Raw genomic sequence first — 27,417 nt, forward strand, 5'->3', positions numbered from 1 at the left:
CCAATCCAAACGTTTCACCTTTTTAGCGATTTAAGCCAAACGTTTAACATTTAACGAAACAAATCCAAACGTTTAAAACGTTACGAAACAAATCCTAACGTTTCCCCATTTAGCGATTTAAGCCAAACGTTTAAAACATTTCAAAACAAATCCAAATGTTTCACCTTTTGAGCGATTTAAGCCAAACGTTTACAAACATTATGAAACAAATCATAACGTTTGACCTTTTTAGCGATTTAAGCCAAATGTTTAAAACATTACGGAACAAATCCAAATGTTTCCCGTTTTAACGATTTAAGCTAAACGTTTACAAACGTTAGTAAATAAATCAAAAAGTTTCACCTTTTTAGCGATTTAAGCCAAGCGTTTAAAACGTTACGAAACCAATCAAAACGTTTAAAAAGAAATAAACAAATCCTAACGTTTCACCATTTTAGAGATTTAAGCCAAATCTATAAAACGTTCCGAAACAAATCCAAATGTTTCAACTTTTTAGCGATTTAAGCCAAACGTTTAGAAATGTTACGAATCAAATCCAAACGTTTCACCTTATTAGCCATTTATGCTTAACGTTTAAAATGTTACAAAACCAATCCAATCCTTTAAAACGTTATGAAACAAATCCAAACGTTTCCCCTTTTTAGCGATTTAAGCCAAACGTTTACAAACGTTACGAATCAAATCCAAACGTTTCACCATTTAGCAATTTATGCTAAACGTTTAAACGTTACGAAACCAATCCAAACGTTTAAAACATTACGAAATAAATCCAAACGTTTCACCTCTTTAGCGATTTAAGTCAAACGTTTACAAACGTTACGAAACAAATACAAATGTTTCACCATTTTAGCGATATAACCAAATGTTTAAAACTTTACGAACCAATCCAAACGTTTAAAACGTTACGAAACGAATCCTAACATTTAACAATTTTAGTGATTTAAGCCAAACGTTTAAAATATTTTGAAACAAATCCTAATGTTTCACCTTTTTAGCGATTTGAGCCAAAAGTTTACAAATGTTATGAAAAAAATCAAAACGTTTACCCTTTTTAGCGATTAAAGCGAAACGTTTAAAACGTTACGAAACAAATCCAAACGTTTCACCTTTTTATCGATTTAAGCGAAACGTTTACAAACGTTACGAAACAAATCCAAACGTTTCACCTTTTTAGCGATTTAAGCCAAACGTTAAAAATGTTACGAAACCAATCCAAATGTTCAAAACGTTATGAAAGAAATCCAAACGTTTCACCTTTTTAACTATTTAAGCCAAACATTTAAAACGTTAAGAAACAAATCCAAATTTTTAAAACGTTACGAAACAAATCCAAACATTTCACCTTTTTAAAGATTTAAGCCTAACGTTTACAAACATTACGAAACAAATCAAAACGTTTCCCCATTTAGCGATTTAAGCCAAATGTTTAAAATGTTATAAAACCAATCAAAACGTTTAAAACGTTACGAAACAAATCCAAACGTTTCACCTTTTTAGCGATTTAATCAAAATGTTAATAAACGTTACGAAACAAATCCAAACGTTTCCCATTTTTAGCGATTTAAGCCAAATGTTTATGAACATTACGACACAAATGCAAACGTTTCACCTTTTTAGCAATTTAAGAGAAACGTTTAAAACGTTATGAAACCAATCAAAACGTTTAAAATGATACGAAACAAACCCTAACATTTCACCATTTTAGCGATTTATGCCAAATGTATAAAATGTTTTGTAACAAATCCAAACGTTTCACCGTTTTAGCGATTCAAGCCAAACGTTAACAAACGTTACGAATCAAATCCATATGTTTCACCTTTTTAGCAATATTAGCTTAACGTTTAAGACGTCACGAAACCAATCCAATCGTTCAAAACGTTACGAAACAAATCTAAACGTTTCACCTTTTTAGCGAATTAAGCCAAATATTTACAAAGGTTACGAAACAAATTCAAATGTTTCACCTCATTAGCGATTTTAGCCACACTTTTACAAACGTTACGAATTAAATCCAAATGTTTCTCCATTTTGCGATTTAAGCCAAACCTTTAATACGTTTCGAAACCAATCCAAACGTTTAGAACATTACAAAACAAATACAAACGTTTCACCTTTATAGCAATTTAAGCCAAAGTTTTATAAATCTTACGAAACAAATCCAAATGTTTCACCTTTTTAGCGATTTAAGCCAAACGTTTAAAACGTTACGAAACCAACCAAAACGCTTAAAACGTTATGAAACAAATCCTAATGTTAGACCATTTCAGCGATTTAAGCCAAATGTTTAAAACGATTTAAAACAAATCGAAACGTTTCACCTTATAAGCAATTTGAGCCAAACGTTTACAACCGTTACAAAATAAATCAAAACATTTACCCTTTTAAGCGATTGAAGCCAAACGTTTAAAACATTTCAAATCAAATCCAGACGTTTCATCTTTTAAGCAATTTTAGCTTAACGTTCAAAACATTACGAAACCAATCTAATCGTTTAAAACATTACGAAATAAATCTAAACGTTTCACCTTTTTAGCGATTTAATCCAAATGTTTACAAACGTAACGAAACAAATCAAAACGTTTCACGTTTTTAGCGATTTAAGTCAAACGTTTACAAACGTGACGAACAAAATCCAAACGTTTCACCATTTAGTGATTTATGCCAATCGTTTAAAACGTTACGAAACAATTCCAAACGTTTAAAACATTACGAAACAAATCCAAATGTTTCACCTTATTAGTGATTTAAGCCAAACGTTTACAAGCGTTACGAATCCAATCCGAACATTTCACCTTTTTATCGAATTAAGCTTAACGTTTAAAATTGTACGAAACCTATCCAAATGTTTAAAACGTTATGAAACAAATCCAAACATTTCACCATTTTAGCGATGTAAGCCTAAGGTTTACAAACATTATGAAACAAATCCAAACGTTTCACCTGTTAGCCATTTAAGCCAAACGTTTAAAACGTTACGATCCAATCCAAACGTTTAAATAATTACGAAACAAATCAAAATGTTTCACCTTTTTAGCGATTTATGCGTAACGTTTACAAACGTTACGAAACAAATACAAATGTTTCACCTTTTTAGCGATTTAACCAAAAGTTTAAAACGTTACGAAACCAATCCAAACGTTTAAAATGTTACGAAACAAATCCGAACGTATAACCATTTTAGCGATTTAAGCCAAATGTTTAAAATATTTCGAAACAAATCCAAAAGTTTCACCTTTTTAGTGATTTGAGCTAAATGTTTACAAACGTTACGAAACAAACCAAAACATTTACCCTTTTAAGCAATTTAAGCCAAACGTTTAAAACGTCACGAAACAAATCCAAACGTTTCCCCTTTTTATCGATTTAAGCTAAACATTTACAAACGTTACGAAAATAATTCAAATGTTTCACCGATTAAGCGATTTAAGCCAAATGTTTAAAACGAAACCAATCCAGATGTTTAAAACGTTACAAAACAAATCTAAACGTTTCACCTTTTTTGCGATTTAAGCCAAACATTTAAAACCTTACAAAACCAATCCAAATGTTTAAAACGTTATGAAACAAATCAAAGCATTTCACCTTTTTAACGATTTAAGCCTAAAGTTTACAAACATTACGAAACAAATCAAAACGTTTCACCATTTAGCGAATTAAGCCAAACATTTTAAAATGTTACAAAACCAATCAAAACATTTAAAACGTTACGAAGAAAATCCAAACGTTTTACCTTTTTAGTGGTATAATCCAAACATTTATAAACGTTATGAAACAAATCCAAACGTTTAACCTTTCCAGCGATTTAAGCCAAACGTTTAACATGTAACGAAACCAATCCAAACATTTATAACGTTACGAAACAAATCCTAACATTTCACCATTTTAGCGATTTAAGCCAAACGTTTAAAAAATTTCAAAATAAATCCAAAAGTTTCCCCTTTTAAGCAATTTAAGCCACATTTAAAAACGTTATAAAACAAATCAAAACGTTTGACCTTTTTATCGATTTAAGCCAAACGTTTATTTCACCTTTTTAGTGATATGAGCTAAACGTTTACAAACATTACGAAACAAATCCAAACGTTTCCCCTTTTTAGCGATTTAGGCCAAACGTTTAAAACGTTACGAAACCAAGCAAAATGTTTAAAACGATACGAAACAAATCCAAAACGTTTCACCATTTTAGCTATTCAAGTAAAGCGTACAAAAAATGTTTTGAAACAAATCCAAACGTTTCACCTTTTCAGCGATTTAAACCAAACGTTTACTAACGTTACGAAATAAATCCAAACGTTTCACCTTTTTAGCGATTTAATCTTAACGTTTAAAACGTTACGAAACAAATCAAATTGTTTAAAACATTACGAAACATATCTAAGCGTTTCATCTTTTTAGCGATTTAAACCAAACGTTTACAAACGTTACAAAACAAATCCAAACGTTTCACCTTTTTAGCGATTTAAGCCAAATGTTTACAAACGTTACGAATCAAATCCAAATGTTTCACCTTTTTAGTGATTTAAGCCAAACGTTTAAAACGTCACGAAACCAATCCAATCCTTTAAAACGTTATGAAACAAATCCAAACATTTCACCATTTTAGCGATTTAAGCTAAACGTTTACAAACGTTACGAAACAAATCCAAATGTTTCACCTTTTTAGCGATTTTAGCCCAACATTTAAAACGTTACGAAACCAATCCAAACGTTTAAAACGTTACGAAACAAATCCAAACATTTCACCTTTTTAGCGATTTAAGCCTAATGTTTACTAACATTACAAAACAAATCCAAACGTTTCACCATTTAGCGATTAAAGCCAAACGTTTAAAACATAACGAAACCAATCCATAAGTTAAAAACATTACGAAACAAATGCAAATGTTTCACCTAATTAGCGATTTATGCCAAACGCTTATAAACGTTACGAAACAAATCTAAACGTTTCATCTTTTCAGCAATTTAAGCCAAACGTTTAAAACATTACGAAACCAATCAAAACGTTTAAAATGTTTCGAAACAAATTAAACGTTTCATCTTTTTAGCGATTTAAGCAAAACGTCACAAACGTTACGAAACAAATCCTACGTTTAACCATTTTAGCGATATAAGCCAAACGTTTCTCCTTTTTTGCGATTTGAGCCAAACGTTTACAAACGTTACGAAACAAATCAAAACTTTAAATTTTTTTAGCGATTTAAGCCAAATGTTTAAAACGTTACTAAACAAATCCAAACGTTTTACCTTTTATCGAATTAAGCCAAACGTTTACAAACGCTACTAAACTAATCATAACGTTTCACCTTTTTAGCGATTTAAGCCAAACGTTTAAAACATTACGAAACCAATTCAAATGTTTAAAACGATATGAAACAAATCCAAACATTCCACCTTTTTAGCAATTTAAGCCTAACGTTTACAAACATTTCGAAACAAATCCAAATGTTTCACCTTTTAGCGATTTATGCAAACGTTTAAAATGTTACAAAACCTATCCAAACGTCTAAAACGTTACGAAACAAATCCAAATGTTTTCCATTTTTAGCAATTTAAGACAAACGTTCACAAACGTTTCACCTTTTTAGCGTTTTAAGCAAAACGTTTAAAACGTTACAAAACAAATCCAAACGTTTAAAACGTTATGAAACAAATACAAACGTTTCACCTTTTTGGCGATTTAAGCCACAAGATTACAAACGTTACAAAATAAATCCAAACATTTCAAATTTTTAGCGATTTAAGCCAAATGTTTATAATGTTATGAAACCAATCCTAACATTTAAAACGTTACAAAACAAATCCTAACGTTTCACCATTTTAGATTTAAGCAAAACCTTTCAAACGTTTCAAAACAAATCCAAACGTTTAACCTTTTTAGCTATTTAAGCCAAATGATTACAAATGTTAGAAAACAAATAAAAATGTTATACCTTTTTAACGATTTAGGCCAAATGTTTAAAACGTTACGGAACAAATCCAAACGTTTCACCTTTTTAGCGATTTAAGCTAATCATTCAAATGTTATAAAACCAATCCAAACTATTCAAACGTTACATAGCAAATCTAAATGTTTCATCTTTTTAACAATTTAAGCCAAACTTTTATAAACGATACGAAACAAATCCAAATGTTTCATCTTTTTCGCGATTTAAGACAAACGTGTAAAACATTACGAAACCAATCCAAACGTTTGAAACATTACGAAACAAATCCTAATGTTTGACTATTTTAGTCATTTAGGCCAAACGTTTGAAACAAATCCAAATGTTTCACCTGTTTAGCGATTTAAGCCAAACTTTTAGAAACGTTGCGGAACAAATTCAAACGTTTCATCTTTTTAGCAATTTAAGCCAAACATTTAAACGTTACGAAACCAATCAAAACGTTTAAAATGTTACGAGATAAATCCAAACATTTCACTTTTTTAGCGATTTTAGCATAATGTTTACAAACATTACGAAACAAATCCAAATGTTTCACCATTTAGCAATTTAAGTCAAACGTTTAAAACATTACGAAACCGCGTTTAAAATGATACGAAACAAATCCAAAGATTTCACCTTTTTAGCTATTTAAGTCAAACGTTTATAAACGTTATAAAACAAATCCAAACGTTTTGCCTTTTTAGCGATTTAAACCAAATATTTAACATGTTACGAAACCAATCCAAACGTTTCAAAAGTTAGAAAACAAATCCTAACGCTTCACCATTCTTAGCGAGTAAAGCCAAACATTTAAAATGTTTCGGAACAAATCCAAACGTTTTACCTTTTTCGCGATTTAAGCCGAACGTTTTACAAACGTTCCAGAACAAATCCAAACGTTTCACCTATTTAGTGATTCAAGCCAAACGTTAAAAACGTTACGAAATCAATCAAAAACATTTATAATGTTATGAAACAAATCCTAACTTTTCACCATTCTAACGATTTAAGCCAAATGTTTAAAACATTTTGAAACAAATACAAACATTTCACCTTTTTAGAGCGTTTACAAACATTACGAATCAAATACAAACAATTCGCCTTTTTAGAGATTTAGGCTTAACGTTTAAAATGTTACGAAACCAATCAAAACGTTAAAAACGTTACGAATCAAATCCAAACATTTCACCTTTTTAGCGATTTAAGCCTAACGTTTACAAAATTATGAAACAAATCCAAACGTTTCACCTATTAGCAATTTAAGCCAAAAGCTTAAAATGTTATGAAACCAATTCAAACGTTTAAAACGTTATGAAACAAATCTATATATTTACCTTTTTAGCGATTTAAGCCAAACGTTTACAAACGTTATGAAACAAATCCAAACGTGTCACCTTTTTTAGCGATTTAAGCGAAACGTTTAAAACGTTATGAAACCAATCAAAACGTTTAAAACATTACAAAATAAATCCAAACGTTATAGAACAAATCCAAACGTTTCACCTTTATAGCGATTAAAGCCAAACATTTAAAATGTTACGAAGCCAATCAAAACGTTTAAAATGTTACGAAACAAATCCTAACATTTCACCATTTTAACGATTTAGGCCAAATGTTTAAAACGTTTTGAAACAAAATCCAAACGTTTGACCTTTTTAGTTATTTAAGACAAACGTTTACAAAGGTAACGAATCAAATACAAACATTTCACCTTTTAAGTGAATTAAGCTTAACATTTAAAACGTTACGAAACCAATCCAAACGTATAAAATGTTACGAAACAAATCCAAACATTTCACCTTTTTAGTGATTTAAGCCTAACGTTTACAAAATTATGAAACAAATCAAAACGTTTCAGCCTTTAGCAATTTAAGCCAAACGTTTAAAATGTTACGAAACCAATCCAAACATTCAAAACGTTGCGAAACAAATCCAAACGTTTCACCTTTTTAGCGATTTAAGCCAAACGTTACGAAACAAATCCAAATGTTTCACTTTTTTAGCGATTTAAGCAAAACTTTTAAAACGTTATGAAACCAATCCAAAAGTTTAAAACGTTACGAAACAAATCCAAACGTTTAACCTTTTTAACGATTTAAGTCAAACGTTTCGAAACAAATCGAAATGTTTCAACTTTTTAGCGATTTAAGCCAAACGTTTACAAATGTTACGGAAAAAATCCAAATGTTTCACTATTTTAGCGATTTAAACCAAATGTTTTGTCACGAACCAATTTCATGAATCGTGACTGGCGCTAGGGTATGGGTATGGTCGTACCAAAACCCATAGCAAGCCTCGCGGAAAACAATTAAACACATTAACCTGCAAAAACTTCTCGGGGGCAACCGAGACTCCAACCTAAGTCTACCAATTTATATTACAGTTCTAATATAGATAACTTAAATATCTGAAATGCTCAACAGCATGCCTTAAATATAATAATAAAATAATTCAGAGTAAAACATGTCAATAATAATCAATCGGACAAACTGAGAATCCCAATGTGAAATAACTAAAGTAATATATAAACTAGTTCTATTGCGGTCTAAGAGTTCGAAAGTAACTAGTTTAAATAAAATAAAACCTCCGAGGAATCAAAAGAATCGGAGTGGACCAGCTTTCAAATCATAAACCTGGAAAATTTGGGAAAACAACGGGTTAGATATACTGAGATGAGTTCGCAATACTATTTACATTTATTAAGTTTTAAACCCTTAAATATAAATATTTTATACTAATATAGTATGATTACAGAAAACAGTATTGAAATGATCCCAGCGTAAGTATGACATAGCATACTGATAAACCCAGAGTGGACGGGAACAAATCCTCGTCATATACCAGCGTAAGTAAGACATTAGTCTGCCGATCCTAGAATACCTACCAGTGCACACAGTCTCGATACAAGCCTATCGAGCAGCTCGTTTCAATCCAGATCCATAATCTGTAAAAACAGTTCAAAAGCATTTATAATATTAAAATATGATGCGGTACTTAATAAAGCGATAAATAGCACAACAAACTCACTGCTTGCTTATCCACGTAAATCTTGGCAAACATCTAATTCTGGTTCGACTCCTGAGCGCGAGTAGTCGAAGAGTCTAAAAATAAATCGTAAGTTAAAATCACTCTAATCCCTAACTCTAAGAATACTAGACACCACGTAGAACTAGCACAAAATAATAAGACAGATGAAATCACACAGAGAAACACAATTCTCAAATAAAATATAATGCGTAATAATTCAAGACTATTGAGTTCGCACTTAAAATCCAATCCGTAAATATTATTAAAATAATATTTAAATGATAAATAAAATCTGTTCCTCAAATAGTGGGTTAGCCGAGTTTCTTAAAATTACAAAGTTTAATCCACATGTCGGGTGACCGAAGTCTAACCCGACCCAACCAATAATCCATAATTATAAACCACAGTTTATAATTATAATTTAATAAAAATGTTAGTTAATATCAAAACAGACTAAATAGCTTCAAACCCAAGTAATTATAATTATCGACAAAATATCTCAAATAATTAACTAACAAATTAAAGCTAATATATAACTTTAATCACATAGGCATTCTAAGCCAAAAATATCAAATTATCAATTAAATAATAATTAATAATAATTAATAATAATTAATAATAATTATTAATTTAATTTTTAAATAACTCAAATAATATAATTTAGGTCTTAAAATAATATAACTAATTTAACAAACTTTCAAATTAAAATGAAATCCCCAATTCCCATTTAATTTAGTCAATTTATAAAATCACATATAAACTATAATAAGATTAATATTTATTTAAATTTAAAATATTAATGCCCAAAGTAATTTCAAATTTTAAATAATAAGATTATTGAATTTTAAAAAAGGCCGGTTTTCTCTCTCCTCCTTTTTTTTCAGCGCTTTTTAGCCCTGTGCTATATTACGTTGTTTGCCGGTATGGCGAGGAAAAGAATCAAGAATCCGACCGTTACTCCGGTGACTAAGACCAAAAACCTTAAAGAAGAATCGCTCTCTGCAGTTCCTGAGTTTGAGAAGGATGAGCTTCAATCAATTGTTCAACCAGTGACAGAAAAGTGCGCTATCGATGTTGACCCAGATCCAGATGAAGAAGAAGAGTATGTTCCTATAGAGACAGGTAATGAAGAACGTAAGGAAGAGATGAAGATTCCTGCTGGCTAAACAAAAAAATGGAACTCCCTATTTGATAACAGATCTAGATGTGAATCAAGTGAACTAAAGTTCATTCCCCCAGCAGTTAAAGATGGGAATAGATTTGTGAGTTTCAATTCTAAGGATACGATTCAAGAAGAAGACAGATGGAAACATGTTGTGGTGGGCTGTGTGTATGTTTCTTTCCCTAAGTTTGAGAGAATCAACTCGTTCATGAGAAATAGATGGACTAAGTATGGTTTACAGAATGTTGTTCGTATAAATGCCTCCATGTTTCTTTTGTGTTCAGCTCATAAGAGGAATGTAGCAAGGTGATGGGATCTGGCCCATACACTTTTGATCAAAAGCCGTTAATGCTGAAGAAATGGCACCCTAGGATGACAATGGATCCGAATGAAATCAGATCTGTGCCGATCTGGATTCAGCTGCCTGGATTACCATGGGAGTTTTGGTCTACTGAAATCCTGAGTAAAATAGGGAGTTTCTGTGGTTCTCCACTGTATTGTGATCAATGCACCATTAGTAAAACCAGATTAGGCTATGCTAGAGTACTGGTGGAGATGGATGCCATGGGTCCTTTTCCTGAAGTAGTAGAGATGATGGATTAATCTGGTAACACTTTCAGGCAGAAGATTGTTTATGAATGGAGACCTCTCATATGTGAAAAATGTTGTAGGATGGGGCATTCCAAGAGCAATTGCAGAGTCACACATTAAAAAAGTCTTAGAGAAAAAAGAAGAGAAGGATGTTCATGAAATGGAGGCAGAGGACCAGCAGACCGACTCAGTTATCTCAAAAATCAATGTTAAGACCAGCCTAGACATGATTGAGAAGGAACAAAAAGGAGATATATCTCTGGTGAGAAACAGAATAGTCTCAAATCTATTGTCAAATCTGCTGTAAGTACTAAAGTATCTAATACTTTCAACTCTTTAGATAATAGCAATAGTGATGAGTTGCCTATTGATGATATTATGGATAAGAACAATTTGATTAAGAAAAGTAATTGGGTGGTGTTACTGGCAAGTCTGGGAGTAAGGTGAGGCTGAACTCCAGGATGATGGATATAGACAAATGATAGGAGCATGGAACATCAGAGGGATTAACAATCCTAATAAGCAATCAGAGGTGGCTTCTCTGATTAGCAAGAATAAGTTACAATTCATAGGTATTACTGAAACTAGAGTTAATTCCGTAAAGTTTGATAAAGTTTGGAATTGCTTGAAGAGTAAAATTCCAGGCTGGGGAGTTATCAATAATTACAGTTGTTCTAGTATAGGGAGAATCTGGATCATCTTCAACAAAAGTGAGATTGATGTTGATATCCTAGCTGTTCATAACCAATTCATTCATTGGAGAGTTAAAAATGACAGGTTATCTTTTTTGTGTACTGTGGTGTATGGTTCCTATATGGCTGTTGAAAGAGTTAACCTATGGAATACCTTGGTAGCCCTCAGTTAGAATATAAAAGATAGATGGATTCTTATGGGTGACTTTAACTCAGTCATGAGTAACCAGGACAGGGTGGGAGGCATTGATATAGATATGCAAGCTGCAGATGACTTCAAAAACTGGGTTAGTGAATCTAATCTTTTGGAGCTAAAAAAGACAGGCAACACTTATACATGGACTAATAATCAAAGTGGTAATGATAGAATATGGAGGAAATTAGATTGGTGTTTTGTTAATCTAAGTTGGTATGAGGACTGGACAGATTCAATGGCATTTCTGATCACAGTCCTTTAATTGTGCATATTGAGAACATGAATTTGAATAGAAGGGTTGGGTTCAAGTTCTTCAATGTTTGGTGTCAATATCACAGGTTCATGGATATTGTCAAAAAAGTTTGGGACATTAAAATGAATGGTCTATTAATGTTTCAAATCTACCAGAAGTTAAAAATGCTGAGAAAAGAGCTGAAAGATCTGAATAAGGAAGAGTTTGGTGATATTTCTGTCAGGGTTGATAAAGTCAGAAGCATTCTTTGTAAGCTTCAATCTGATATCCAAGAAAATCCTTATAACACTGACCTGTAAGATGAAGAAAGGGCAGTTAGCAGACACTTATACAAGCTGTTAAGTTGGGAGGAGAACATTTACAGGCAGAAATCCAGAATGAATTGGATTAAACTTGGTGATCAAAACACCAAGTATTTCCACATATGCATTAAACAAAGGCAAATAAGGAAGAGAACAGTGGAAATTAAGAATTCTAGAGGAGAGACTTTCGAAGATCCTGTTCTTATTAATCAAGAGGTCCTTAATCATTATAAGGAGTTTCTTGGTAATTCTGGAGCCAGCAGGAGGAATACCAACCCAGACATTTTCAACTTGGGTTATGTTCTGAGTGAGGAGGATAGATTTGGTTTAGAGGCAGTTTTCTCTGATGAAGAAATCAAATCTGCTCTCTTTAATATAAATGAGGATAAAGCTCCTGGCCCTGATGGGTATGGGAGTGCTTTTTTCAAGAAAAGCTGGAGCATCATCAGCAAGGATTTTATTTAAGCTGTTAAAGATTTCCAGAAGTCTGGTACTATGCTTAAACAAGTTAATTCAACAATTATTTCTCTTATTCCTAAAATAGACTCTCCCATCTATATAAGTGATTACAGACCTATAGCATGTTGCAATGTCATGTATAAAACTATCTCTAAGGTAATGTGTAAGAGACTTAGCATTCTCCTTAATAAGATAGTTAGCATCAGTCAATCGGGGTTTATTCCAGGTAGGAAAATAGCAGACAATATTCTATTAGCTCATGAGCTTGTTAGAAACTACCACATGAACAATGGAAACTCTTGTGCCTTGAAAGTTGACTTACAAAAGGCCTATGATACTGTTGAATGGGAATTCATAGAAGAGGTTCTGATAGGGCTTAGATTCCCCAGGAAATTCATTCTCCTCATTATGACTTGTATAAAATCTGCCATGTTCTCTGTTCAGATCAATGGTGAGCTCACTGGTTTTTTTGCTAGTGGGAGAGGGCTAAGGCAGGGAGACCCCATTTCTCCCCTTATCTTTGTCCACTGCATGGATTACTTATCTAGATCCTTGATTGCTAAAACTGGGGAGGGGTCAGGTTTTAAATACCATAAAAACTGCAGTAAAATTAAGCTATGCCATCTAGCTTTTGCAGATGATTTGTTTCTGTTCTGTAAGGGTGATTTAGATTCCATTAAGATTTTGAAGGAAACCATTATGGATTTTTCTGATGTTTCTGGTCTTAATCCCAATCTGCAAAAAAGCTTTGTATACTTTGATGGAGTCACAGATGCTAAGAAGTATGAGTTCATTAACAACCTTAGTTTCCAAGAAGGGGTCTTACCTGTCAATTACCTTGGCCTGCTTTTAATTACATCTAAGTTGTCTAAAGATAACTGCAGTTCCCTTATTAACAGAATCACAAACATAATTTCTTCCTGATCTGCTAAATGCCTTTCTTATGCGGGTAGATTACAGCTGATTAATTATGTTCTGTTGAGTATGCATATCTTTTGGTGCACAACTTTTATGTTGCCTAAGGCTGTGATAAAAGGAGTTGAAGACTGCTGCAGGAAATTCCTTTGGCATGGGTCAGATCCTGATAAAAAGGGTAGTTTAGTAAGCTGGAATGAGGTTTGCAACAGGAAGTCCAATGGAGGTTTGGGAATTAAAGCAATCTATCTGTGGAATGTTGCTGCAATTGCAAAACACATCTGGAACCTGGTTTCTTTCAAGCCTTCTTTATGGGTCATTTGGGTTATTGACAACAAGTTAAAGCTTTCTAGCTTTTGGGGCATCTCTAAGCCTTTGGACAGTTCCTGGAGTTGGAGGAATCTTCTTAAGATTAGGCCTCTAATTGCCCCCTTTTTTGACTATAAACTGGGCAATGGTAAGAAGTTTTACTTCTGGCATGATCCATGGCTAGATGGAACCTGTTTAGCAGATAGATATCCTGAAGCTAAAATCAAAGACTCTGATGTTCCGAAAAAATCCAAGGTTATTAATCTTTGGAATAATGGTAAATGGGAGCTGCCAGATCCTATGGATGAAATTACTTTAAATGCCTGGAATTATATAAAGGAGAAGTACTCAATCAGGAATGAGGTGGAAGATACTGTTAATTGGAAACCTAGCAAAAATGGGGAGTTTTCTATTGGCAGTCTATGGAGAAGTCTTTGTCCTGAGCAAAGAAGGGTTGTCTGGTTCAAGCTCATCTGGTTTCCAAAAAACATCCCAAGGCATTCTTTCATAGCCTGGTTAGCCCTGAAAAACAGAATCTTAACCAAGGACAAGCTGAAAGTTTGGAAAGTGGTAGACTCTGATGTTTGTTATTTCTGCAATAGGCATAAGGAAAGCATTAGCCATTAATGTTTCGAGTGCATTTATACCTCTGAAATTTGGAAAGAATGTTTGAGAATCATGGGGATTAATAGAGGAATTTTGCCTTGGAGAAGAGAAGTAAATTTCGTCATTAGAAGAGCAGCAGGCAGAGCAGCTACCAGTAGATCAATCATTTTCTCAGCTTCCATCTACTTCATTTGGAGAGCCAGGAACGACTTAATCTTCAACCAGAAAATCCAGGAGATAGACAGTATTGTGCAGAATATCATGTTTGCTGCTAATGGCTTGATGAATTTATGAGTTTTGTTCTAGCTATAGTGCATTTTTTATCTTTTGTAAAGCAAGCTTCTGCTCTGGTTTAGGCCAGTTTATTTGTAATCAGCTTTGCTGAATTGTTTTCTTGGTCAATAGCATTCTGCTCTTTTTGGTGATTTACCAAAAAAAAAATTATTGAATTCTCAAAATAATAAGTCGAACTAAATCTGTAGATTAAATTCAAAACCAATTAAAAAAACAGTAAATAAATAAGTTAAGGAATCAATAGGTTGTAATCAAAATAACTTAAGGACCAATCATGCACATTCACTATCCCTTCCAATTTAAACATAACAGAGCCACATTGAAACCCGCCTAACAATCATCCCTACACTAATTAAGTTAACACTGTAACAATCCTAATGAATAATTTAAACAATTTCTCAACAATCAAACATCACCAAGCTTGCTTCAAGGGTTAAACAAGATTATAAACAACCTATCAATATAAGAACAATAACTGAGACGTAAAAGAAAACGGTGGCCAAACGTAATCACAAGGATATGAAACGAAACCGAGAGACAAATCATAACCCAGACCTTAAACAAATAAATACTCAAATACAAGAGACTTATAATCATAATATAGCAAAATCATAGCCTAAAATGATAGAATGATTTCGGCAATAACCATCTATCACATCTTAGTTTATATAAAATAAAACGGTGAAATGGCGATTGAAACTAGATTATTTACGTACCTTTTGGCGAATTTCAAGATTGGGAATCATAGAGGAACGAGTCTACTATCACGGGGAAGAAACGGAACTGAATTCAATCTAGAAACGGCTGCCAACAGATTGAATTAGCAAACTGCCGATTTAGAATCAAAACAGAAAATAACTTGAAAACGATAAAACGGCGGCGGCTATATCGGAAAGGATTACATACCGTTCTGCAAAACTAATGTTGAGAATCGTAGATAATCGAGTCTACAATGACTGAGACGAAACGGTTCTCAATTTGGATCTGAAACAATTAAGAACGGATCAAAACACGGATAGGTCGATTTTAAACAAAACTGAAATAATATAGTTAACCAACCTGGATTTTTGCGATGGAATGAGAGGAAGAACAGAGGAGATTTGAGGGCCTTGAGAGTAAAATAATTCGGCTAGGGTTTACTTGAAAGTGTAGAGAAGATTTTAGGGTCGGAACGTTATATATTTATGGGAAGAATTACCGCTGAAATCGACGGAAACAATAGGGGAAACGAGACTGCTGTGTTGGTCTCGAACGAGACCAACACATCTTATATGGTCTCGAACGAGACTGGTCTTTCTCGTTCGAGACCCTGCGTTTTCAGCAAGGGTCTCGTACGAGACCTTTCGTGAAAACGCAGTTTTGTTTCGGACCTGCACATTAACACTTTTTTTTATTTATTTTTTAAAATAAAAGAAAACAATCCAACCATTATTAGTTGGACTAAGAATCAAAAGACCCAAACCCAAATCAAAAAAAATTTAAATCAAACTCCCCAACGAATTTCAAATACGTAAACGACTCAAATTATTACTGACGAATTTCAAATACGTAAACGACTCAAAATATTACCGAAACTCGCAAAATAAATTTCAAAATTTTACGGGATATTACATTCTCCCCAACTTATTAAAAATTTGTCCTCGAATTTAACACAATAAGCACACAGCACAAAAATAAAACACAAGTAAAACTCATAAAATCGCATAACAACCAATTCTCGTACCTCAAGGAATTAGAAAAGGATAGCGACTCCGCATATCCGACTCGGTCTCCCAAATGCACTCCTCAATAGAATTGTTCCGCCAAAGAACCTTGACCATCGGAATCTCCTTGCTCCGTAACTTACGAACCTGTGCATCAACAATCTCGACAGGCTGCTCCTCATAAGATAACTCACGATCAATCTCAACACTCTGCGGTATAATCACGTGACAAGGATCAGAAATACACTTCCGCAACATGGAAATATGAAACACTGGATGAACCAACGACATATCTGGTGGTAACGCCAACTTGTACGCCACTGCTCCAATACGCTCAATGATCTCATACGGACCAACATACCTCGGTGCTAAATTCGCCTTAACACCAAAACGCACAACGCCCTTCATAGGCGAAACCCGAAAAAACACGAAATCTCCAACACGAAACTCAATGTCTTTCCTCTTCGGATCAGCATAACTCTTATGCCGAATAAAAATTGTCTCTAACCTCCGCTTGATCAACGGTACCTTCTACGAGGTAATCTGAATAATCTCTTCTCCCGAGAGCTTACGCTTGCCAACCTCCTCCCAACAGATAGGAGATCGACACTTGCGCCCGTACAAAGCCTCGTAAGGTGCCATCTCGATACTAGCATGGTAATTGTTGTTGTAGGAAAACTCAATCAAAGGCAAATGAACATCCCAGCTACCCTGAAAATCCAGAACACACATCCTGAGCATGTCCTCCAAAGTCTGAATAGTCCTCTCAGACTGTTTGTTAGTCTGAGGATGAAAGGCAGTACTGAAATCCAACCTCGAACCCAAAGATTCCTGCAACGCCTTCCAAAACCGAGAGGTGAAAACTGAACATCTGTCCGAAACTATCGACACTAGTACACCATGGAGACTAACAATCCAATCGATGTATAACTGTGCCAACTTCGAAGCCTGATAAGTAACCTTGATCGGTAAGAAGTAAGCTAACTTGGTCAAACGGTCAACAATAACCCAAATCGAATCATATCCCTGTCGGATACGTGGCAAACCAACCACAAAATCCATAGCGATTCGCTACCATTTCCACTCTGGAATAGGTAGTGGTTGCAGATATCCAAACGGTCTCTGATGTTCCAACTTTACCTGTTGGCAAGTCAAACACATAGACATAAACTCTACAATATCCTTTTTCATTCCGCTTTACCAGTACATACCCTTAAGATCATGATACATCTTGGTAGAACCCGAATGAACAATGTATGCTGACCTGTGTGCTTCCTCCAAAATCTGGTCTCTCAAACCATCCGAATCTGAAACACACGGTCGAGAACCGTACCTGAGAACTCCATCCGCCAGAACAAACTCAGAAATCCCATCCAAATGGATCTCATCCATAATCCGTTTCAATTGTGGATCCTCAGCTTGTGAAGCTTTGATCCTATCAATCAAAACCAGTTGCACTTGTAACCTCTCTGCGAAACCTGAAATTCGTATCCCGAAGCTAACAAACTATGCCACTCACGAACCATTGGTCTCCGCCTAATCTCAGAAATATGGGCCAAACTGCCCGAAGACTTATGACTCAACGCATCAGCTGCCACATTAGCCTTACCCGGATGGTACTGAATAGAACAATCGTAGTCTTTCAGTAACTCCAACCATCTCCGCTGCCTCAGATTCAACTCGTGCTGATCAAAGATGTACTTCAGACTCTTATGATCAGTGAAGATCTCGCAAGTCGCACAGTACAAATAGTGCCTCCAAATCGTAATTGCAAAAACCACAGCGCTAACTCCAGATCATGAGTAGGATAATTCACCTCATGCTTCTTCAGCTAGCGAGAAGCATAGGCAATCACCTTATCATGTTGCATTAACACACAACCCGAACCGATACGAGAAGCATCACAATACACAGTGAACCCCTCAAAGCCAGATGGCAAAGCCAACATAGGAGCTGTAGTCAAAATCTCTTTGAGCTTCTCAAAGCTCGCCTCGCACTTGTCAGTCCACTCAAACTTAACACCCTTTTGTGTCAGTTTAGTCAACGGTGCATATATTCTGGAGAAATCCTGCATGAACCGACGATAATAGCCATCTAACCCTAGAAAACTTCTGATCTCGGTAACTGACCTCGGCCTCTGCCAATCCATAACCGCCTCAATGTTCGTCGGATCAACTTTGATCCCATCCTTTGACATCACGTATCCTAAGAAAGTAACTTGATCCAGCCAGAATTCGCACTTTGAGAACTTAGCATACAGCTGATGCTCACGCAAACTCTGCAGTATCGTCCTCAAGTTGAAAGCATGCTCCTCCTCACTCCGAGAGTAAATAAGTATGTCATCAATAAACACAATAACGAACTGATCCAGAAACGGCTTTAATACCCGATTCATCATATCCATAAATGCTGCTGGTGCGTTAGTCAACCCAAACGACATGACTAGAAACTCGAAATGCCCATAACGCATTCTGAAAGGAGTCTTAGGCACATCGACGTCTCGAACCCGAAGTTGATGATATCCGGATCTCAAGTCAATCTTCGAAAATCACTTTGCACCCTCCAACTGGTCGAACATTTCATCAATGCGAGAAAGAGGATATCTGTTCTTTATAGTAACCTTGTTCATCTGTCTGTAGTCGATACACAACCGAAAAGAACCATCCTTCTTCTTGACAAACAATACAGGAGCACCCCACGGACAAGTACTCGGTTTGATAAAGCCACTATCCAGCAATTCGTGTAACTGTTCCTTCAACTCTTTCAGCTCTGCAGGAGCCATCCGACGTGGAGGTATCGAAATAGGAGCTGTTCCAAGAGCAACATCGATACAGACTTCAATGTCATGATCAGGTGGTAATCCATGCAACTCCTCTGGAAACACATCAGTCAACTCGTTCACTATCGAAACACTATAAACATGACTACTGTCAGCCTCTAAGTCACGAACCACCGCTAAGAAACCCTGGCAACCCTTGCCCATCATGCGCTTCTCCTTGATCGCTAAAATTAGATTCTTAGGTGCTTCCGCCTTCTCTCCTTGGAAAGAAAAAGGCATATCACCAGGAATCCCAAACACAACCGACTTCCCTCGACAGTCGATAGAAGCAAAATGGCGTAAAAGCCAATCCATCCCCAAGATGACATCAAAAGATAACACGTCAAGTATAATCAAATCAGCACTAAGATCTCTACCATGTATAACCATAGAACAAGACGGATAAACCACGTCCACCACAACATAGTCAGACAAAGGCGTAGATACAGATAAAGGCTCTAACAACCTAGATGGTGTCACACCCAACTTAGCAGCAAAACTCGAAGAAACAAAAGAGTGGGTTGCACCCGCATCAAATAAGACCAAAGCATCTACAAATTAAATGGGAATAGTACCTTGCACCACGGCGTTTGATGCACGAGCATCCTGAGTCAAAGCAAACACTCTAGCCTGACCGTGTCCCTATAGCAGTGCCTAAGAAGAACTGTAAGTACTCGAGCCTCTACCACCGTTTCTACGGCCACCAATACCACGTCCTCCTGAATCACGGCCCCGCTGGCCACCAAACGAAGCGGCATGTTAAGAGTACCCTACCGAAGGAATGAAAACAGGTCTCTGCTGCTGAAAGAACGGCTGAGCAACACTAGCCAACGACATCTGCTGCCCAGATGCCGGATACTCCCTAGCAAAATTACCCTGCTGGCCACAAGCATAGCAACTAACTGGTGCCACTTAGCACTGTCCCGAATATCTGCGCATGTAGTTCTGAGAAAACGGAACACTAGAAGTACCACTGTAACCGCGACCAGATCCACGGCTACTCCCACTGTAACTAGAACTTTGAGAGTACGGCTGATACCTTTTTCGACCACCCCCACTCTATTTCTTGTACTGGGAAGACTTGTACTGATAGCTGCTACTACCACTCTGCTGCCCACTACTCTGAACGACAGCGCCTGCCTTTTTGGTCTCAGTTATTTTCCCAAAATGCAGTAATGTACTCTCCATACGACGAGCGTTGTCCACTACAGTAATGAAGACTCTGAACGTCTCAGTCAGAAGACTAATAAAGTCAGCGCCCAAACCTTTCACGTATCTGTCGTTCACCCTCTGTTGCTCAGTCTGCAGATCTGGGGCAAAGCGACTCAGCCTCACAAACTTAGTAGTATACTCATGTGCCGACCTGTCTCCTCTCTTCGGAACCAGCAATCTGTCTCTATGACCCTCCATCACTGAAAAAGGAAAGTAAAAATCCTTGAATCGAGTCACAAAATCCGCCCAAGTAATAGTAGCCATATCCGCACGAATTTCCCTGCGAAACCAGTCATTTGCAGGACCCTTCAAAGACATCTCTACTAGAATAACTGTCTGTCTCTCAGAAGCCTGTAGTCTCTGAGCATTCCGCTCAACCTCCTCCAGAAAGTTTAGGGCATCGTCGTCGCCCGCAAACGCAGTCGGCTTCAGCCTCGAATAAGCCAACACCAAATCTCGGTTAGTGATTCCAGCACCACCAACCGCAACACCACCAGCCTGTGGTAACTGCTGCTGTACAATTTGTCCCAGCATAGCATACTGGTTCTGCATGGCTATCTGTCCCGCCTGCAGTTGCACTTGATTATCTTGGAGTGCAGTGATCCCAGCCAGAAATATTGTGAAATCAAACGGATCCATAGGAGCTTGTGGTACACCTGGTGCCTTAACGCCTGCACCACCATGTCCCCTACCTCTGCCTCTAGTGGCCTGACCTCTGCCACCCCGTCCTCTGCCGGCCTGACCTCTGCCAGCTCGGCCTCTACCAGCCTGAACTCCACCTGCACGTCCCCTGCCAGCTTGAACCTCCGATTCATGCTGATCAACCTCAATCGACATAGCGTCGTCAGCTTCAACCTCAGCCTGAGCTGCAGCACGCCCACGAGTATTCATTCCTAAGAATGAAACAACAAATCGCAAACAATGCCCACATGGCAACACCTAGAGTATAATTTAAATAGCTCAAAAATTAACAATTTATCCAAAGTAATAACAATAACATTCCCAAAGTAAAGCATAAACTTCGCAAAGTAAAACATCGGTAACACATAAGACCGACTCAAACACTCCTAAAGGTGAAGGTAGAAAGTTTTGAAAACAAATGATGACGTTTCAAAAGACAAGACTTGAATCCTAATTCTGCAGTAGATCATATGTCACAACAATAACACTTAACATGTCTGAAAGCGATAAACACATAACATGCAAAAATTTGGCCTTAGTTCAAAACTAAAGCTCTAACACCAACTTTGTCACGACCCAATTTCATGAATTGTGACCGGCACTAGGGTATGGGTATGGTCGTACCAAAAACCGTAGAAAGCCTCGCGGAAAACAATTAAACACATTAACCTGCAGAAACTGCTTGGGGGCAACCGAGACACCAACCTAAGTCTAGCAATTTATATTACAATTCTAATATAAATAACTTAAATATCTGAAATGCTCAATAGCATGCCTTAAATATAATAATAAAATAATCTAGAGTAAAACATGCCATTGTTAGTAGTATATGCCTTAAGGCCATTTGATCGTGTATATTTGTAGAATTAATCCCAATGGCAAATATATATTCGTTCTATTTGAACTAAGTGTCTCATCAACTAAGTGTTCATGTATTACGTATTGTCCTTATCACATTGTGATAGAATCTATTCTTAAGGTGTTAAGAATATGAGTGACAGATTCTATTATACAAGTGATCTAAATAACCGTTCACGATCGGTGGGGTCCTGCGAATAAGGGCATAGCATTATCCCAGAAAGATTGTCACCTCTATTTATTCTCCTGGTTAGTAAAGAGTTGCTAATTATAGGAAGTAGTGAGTCTCATACTACTTGATGGGGATCAGAATAAACATGTGGACACTCAAGGTGTTGAGTAAGTCGAACAAGTGACGCTGGATGACTTATACATGGTAATTCATTAAAATCAATTTAATGTCATCTAGTTCATAATTGTACATATGTCATGTGACTTGCGGTGACACTATCTTGTATATTGGTGATTAGAGTTTGATACTCCTTAACCCTAGATCTTTCATGAGCTAGGGCCGCGGGATGTGTTGGCTCTAGTTAGTTCTATATGGAGATAGGGGTTTAACCTAGAAAGGATTCATCACTCTGGATGAACGGAGACAAGATTCTATGCTATCTCAAATTGTTCTTGATGGATGATAAAACCTGCGCAGGTGTATATGACTTACATAGAAAGTTGTTTCTAGTGGAAGTCATATTTATTAAGAATTAGAACTGAAAGATGAGGTCATATAATCAAGACATACAGTGTTTGACTTAACCGTGACACTAGTCGAGCTTGGAATCTTAGATGAAGGGAATTTTGAGTGTACGGTAATTATGAACATTGGTTCAAAAAGAATGCATCGAAACATTCATCTCTATTTGGGGGTCGTGATATGTTGCTAGACGTCACTCTCGATCTACGAGAATTAATAATTAAATGGGATTTAATTATTTAATATAAGAAAGGCGTTTCTTATGTCTCTCGTTGCCATATAGATGTGAACCTAGTTAGTCAAACACAATAGAGTGTGCAACCGATTGAGTTTACGAAAGATCAATTTCATATGGATACTAGCATATCTCGGAAATTAATCTAAGATGAAAAACAAGTACAAATTAGGGACTAATTTGTAAGAGTTATAAATTAGTAGGAACCTAATTGTACTATGTCCAAGTTAATTAGGGACTAATTTATAAGAGTTATAAATTAGTAAGAACCTAATTATATTTTAACCAAGTTTTATGATTAAAAGGCTTAAGTAATTAATTAGTGTAATTAATGATACTTAAATCATTAATCATAAGCTAATGGAATGATGATGTCATGGTGATGATGTAATGAGATAAGCTTATGTCATATATGTGATGTCATATGATGAGATCACCTATATGATGTCACATATGTGATGTCACCACATGAAAGGTGTCATGTGGTGGCAACACCTTTGCTTGGTGTGTGACACCTAGCATGCAAGGTGTTGCATTCTTAAGACATGCTCTAGCCTATAAATAGAGCATGTCCTTGCTCATTTCGATATACCACACAACACACATCTCACTACAAAGTTGTAGAGAGAGAAAGCACTTGAAGGAGTTCAAGTAGTCATCAATCACGGGAAAAACTTGGCGACGTTTTTCATACATCCGAGCAAGGTAGTGATCGCGGCGAGAGTTTGAGCTTATGGCTGCTCGACAAGAGGAACTCTTGCAGCTTACTTCAAGGCGAGGATTCAATCGGACGTATACTCGTGTGGACGAGCTTAAGGTCACCGTACTTTCGGGACTACAAAAATCGTTGGAGAATCGACATAGGTATTCTTCTTATGATTTGTCAAGACCCATTTTCATGAATCGCGACCGGCGCTAGGGTATGGGTATGGTTGTACCAAAACCCGTAGCTAGCCTTGCGGATAACAAACATTTATCATTAACAACATTGTACCTGCATAAAACCACATGCTCGGGGGAAACCGAGACTCCAACCTAGTCTAGGTGAAACCAAACATAGGAATACAAATTCTCCCACATGAAACTCGACTGAAATTCTAAGGATAATCAAGAACGAAACCTCAAATCTCTTCAATGATAACTCTAACAAAATTTTCACCCAGAGAAGGTCAACACAAGACGAAACACGCCAAAAACATATGGGGTATTACATTCTCCCCTACCTATGAAAAATTCGACCTCGAATTTTAAATCTGAAACTGATTCGCAGTTTATACGGTCACAACATACATATGCGCAAAAATTCAAGTCTAACAACTCGGTGCTCTAACGATTACTCGATCAACACAAAAGTGAACAGACAAAAATTATCCAACTGAGAATCACAGTTACTCTTTACCAGGATGGCTTCGAAAACCAGCTTGAATCTTAACGATTACCAAATCCACATTATCAAAGCGCAAGAACAAGACCTAACCTCAAACTACAGTTCTTACAATTCCAAACTCTATCGTATCAAACACGAACGCTGAAAAAAATATTGCGTTCCACAACACTTACTCACCTGTCCACTTATAACTAGCTCGACAACAAAATAATTGATAACAATACTCAATAACAATTAAATAATATTTCGGCCAAAAACAAACACTACTTGGATCATTCTATCCAACGATTAACGCCAAACTTGATAATACCATCAATCTCGCGAATCATAAAACACAAAAACTCATATCGTCATTCAAAAGAATACGTGAACCTATCTCATGATAACAGAATCTCCAAATTAGTAACAAACCATGTCAATCATAATTATTCCTCCAATCATACAAAAATAAACAGCCTATAATAACCTAAGGTAACTAACCATCAACTTAATTCTAACTAAGTTTCACAAACTTAATTTTATTCCACACACAAAAGGTTCAATATCCGAATAAAACGATATACAAACTTTCAAGAATTAAACCCTTAATCAACATTATCGACCAACCAACTTTGTTATCGAAATTCACCAAACACGATCATCGATTTTCGGACCAGCTAGCTCATATATCCTAACCAATTTAAATTCTCAAATTTATTCAATCAATTGACTACAACCTCATATACAACGAGAGATCACTACGACCAATTCATCCTGACCAGACTGTTAGTTATGCTCAAAACAAAATCTAAGGGAGTATAAATTCTCTCCATATACAAAACGTTTTACATTCAAAATTGTACCACTTCTCTTTAAAAGACTTTACGTCTTACACATCCTTTTGTATTTAATATCGAAATGTCTTTACCGTTAAAAACCATCGGTTTTGCAAACCCTTAAATTTTTTCAAAATATCCACATTTTGAATCTGAAATTTTCCCTTACTTTTTAATATGTTTATAAAACAGTTCATTTGGCAAAATTTATGTTCTCTTTAAACCAAACATGCTAAAATCAATTTATCCCCTTTTTGAAAATACACCAACTGTGGAAACATCTTTCGTATTGAAAATACACATTAATGTTTCAAAACATCGCTAAATTTTAAGTCGCTTCTAAATTTTCTCAAACAAAAAAAACAATTTGAATAACTGAAAGATAACATCTCTTTTTAAAAAAAAAAAAACGCAGTGTATAAACACACATGGAGCATAACCAACATCCTTATCCACAAATCGTAAGTTACCACGAAAGCTTTCTATTCTAAATTACTCTATACCGCACTTAGCATAACTATTTCTCGAGCGCAACCTCAAAATCATTCTTACTCATAACCACAAGATTCTGATCCTACAGACCAATCGCTCACAATGTAATCGTCCAATAACCATCACCATCATCACAGAGTATTTGTCTAGCTACCTTTCGGTAAAAGTTTCAAAATCATTTGAAATCCAACAACTTTATATATATATTTATCACAATGTGACTCGCCAGCTCGTTTCGAAACATATTTCTCAAAACACTTTATCGAAAAATCCATTTCACATAATTGTGCGCCAGGGTGATGACATCTCTCATCCCCAAAGAGTTGCATCCAACGCTAATCATTACTATGCACGTGATGCATATACTATTATGCATGTATCAATTATTGGTTTATCTTTTATTTAGTGAACATACTTAGTGCTCAATGCAATCCTATTCGTGACATTCAAAATGCAAGTTCATGATATGACTGGGTACTATTACGTGATGAAAATATTTCAAATATTTTAACAAATCAACCTTTGAAATTCATTTCTCGATAAAACATTTGCTAGACTTTACACTCTGTGAGATGTGCACTCAATAACCTCAAAATATTTCTCAAACTCCATACTTGTAACTACCGACATTCGATGTTATATAACAACTCAACCTAATAATTTTGTTACAACTCTTCGGTAAAAGTATCCAACTAACTTCAACCCAACTGAAACTTATACTCAATGAAAATAACACATCACATACGTTCCTATGAAACCTATCGCCAGCTCCCGCATCGCATCATTAACTTGATGAAAACATCAGTATATTAATACACCGCTCTATGTTTTCGGCCAGAATTTCCAATATCCTCTTTAGGATAATCAGAAACCATCAACCATTCCAAGGGAATAATCCCCTCGTCTTCCTCGATATCTAAGCCCAAAGGTTTCGATCCATGAAACAAACAGCAAAACCCCGCGCAACCCAAAACCGAACAAGGCAAACAGGTTCAAAACAAAGTTCTTACTCAAAGGTCAAGACCATACATCGAGGTAAGTCAACCATGACCACGTGATTAAATCATCTCACGTGTTGTTCCGCACGAAGAGACAAAACACAAACAATCAAGTTAGTCCAACAGACAAGCGAGTTATACAACACAAACTATTTCCAAAAGATACCAAATATGTAATCATAAACCACGTAAACATGCCATTCAGCAAAAACAACTCAATCATTCTTAAATACAAATATCAAGACATGCTACAAACAAACTTTGAATTTTATAACGAAATCACTCTGTAATAATTCATCTTTAAAGAGTATGCTTCAAAATTCATTTTGAAATTTAAAAGTCAATCACAAAACTTCCAAATTTTGTTGAGTCCCACGGTTAAAACAAAATCAATATCCGTAAAAGTCTCTTCTTATAAATCAATTTCTTTGAAAAGAATATCCAAGTATCTCAATCCATGAAACCATCGAGTTAGCCGAGTCATTACAACTACCAAGCTCAACTCTTAAATTTGGGTGACCCAAGTCGAACCCAATACAACTGTTTATAAAACATAATCAAAACATTTGTAAATCGGAAAAATATGTGAATAAAATTATCCTTTAAAAATTGAGAGCTCAACTTAACCCAACCGTTAAACAACAATTCAAAAACTCAAGTGAGAGATCTTTAATCTCAAACAACCACTTCGTAAATCCAAAAAAATCAAAATGTTGACATACTACAACATGGTCAAATAACTTCAACGTTAAATTCTCAAATCAATAACTCATCTCTTAAAAATATTTTTTTGA

General features: G+C 35.6%; 2 protein-coding genes across 2 annotated transcripts; one reads left to right on the forward strand and one right to left on the reverse strand.

Annotated features, from left to right (window-relative positions):
- The first annotated feature begins 10,422 nt into the window (after positions 1–10,422).
- LOC126656948 (uncharacterized) lies at positions 10,423–11,854 on the forward strand. The gene is made up of 4 exons (XM_050351573.1): positions 10,423–10,681; positions 10,734–10,966; positions 11,165–11,554; positions 11,627–11,854. The coding sequence occupies exons 1-4, from the start codon at positions 10,423–10,425 to the stop codon at positions 11,852–11,854; spliced, it is 1,110 nt and encodes a 369-aa protein (XP_050207530.1).
- Positions 11,855–16,454: 4,600 nt separating this feature from the next.
- LOC126656949 (uncharacterized) lies at positions 16,455–17,825 on the reverse strand. The gene is made up of 2 exons (XM_050351575.1): positions 17,645–17,825; positions 16,455–16,753 (listed from the first exon to the last, which is right to left on the reverse strand). The coding sequence occupies exons 1-2, from the start codon at positions 17,823–17,825 to the stop codon at positions 16,455–16,457; spliced, it is 480 nt and encodes a 159-aa protein (XP_050207532.1).
- Between the last annotated feature and the right edge of the window lie 9,592 nt (positions 17,826–27,417).

This window comes from Mercurialis annua, linkage group LG7 (assembly GCF_937616625.2).
Source record: "Mercurialis annua linkage group LG7, ddMerAnnu1.2, whole genome shotgun sequence".
In the NCBI taxonomy this organism is placed as follows: domain Eukaryota; kingdom Viridiplantae; phylum Streptophyta; class Magnoliopsida; order Malpighiales; family Euphorbiaceae; genus Mercurialis; species Mercurialis annua.

Excerpts from the sequence above, each read along its gene's own strand:
- LOC126656948 (XM_050351573.1), top strand. The coding sequence starts at position 10,423 with ATGGGATCTGGCCCATACACTTTTGATCAAAAGCCGTTAATGCTGAAG. Across the intron at positions 10,682-10,733 it reads GGTGGAGATGGATGCCATGG|GCAGAAGATTGTTTATGAAT; the intron begins GTCCTTTTCCTG and ends TAACACTTTCAG. Across the intron at positions 11,555-11,626 it reads TTAACCTATGGAATACCTTG|GACAGGGTGGGAGGCATTGA; the intron begins GTAGCCCTCAGT and ends ATGAGTAACCAG.
- LOC126656949 (XM_050351575.1), bottom strand. The coding sequence starts at position 17,825 with ATGGATGAGATCCATTTGGATGGGATTTCTGAGTTTGTTCTGGCGGAT. Across the intron at positions 16,754-17,644 it reads GATGTATCATGATCTTAAGG|TGGCGTACAAGTTGGCGTTA; the intron begins GTATGTACTGGT and ends GTATTGGAGCAG.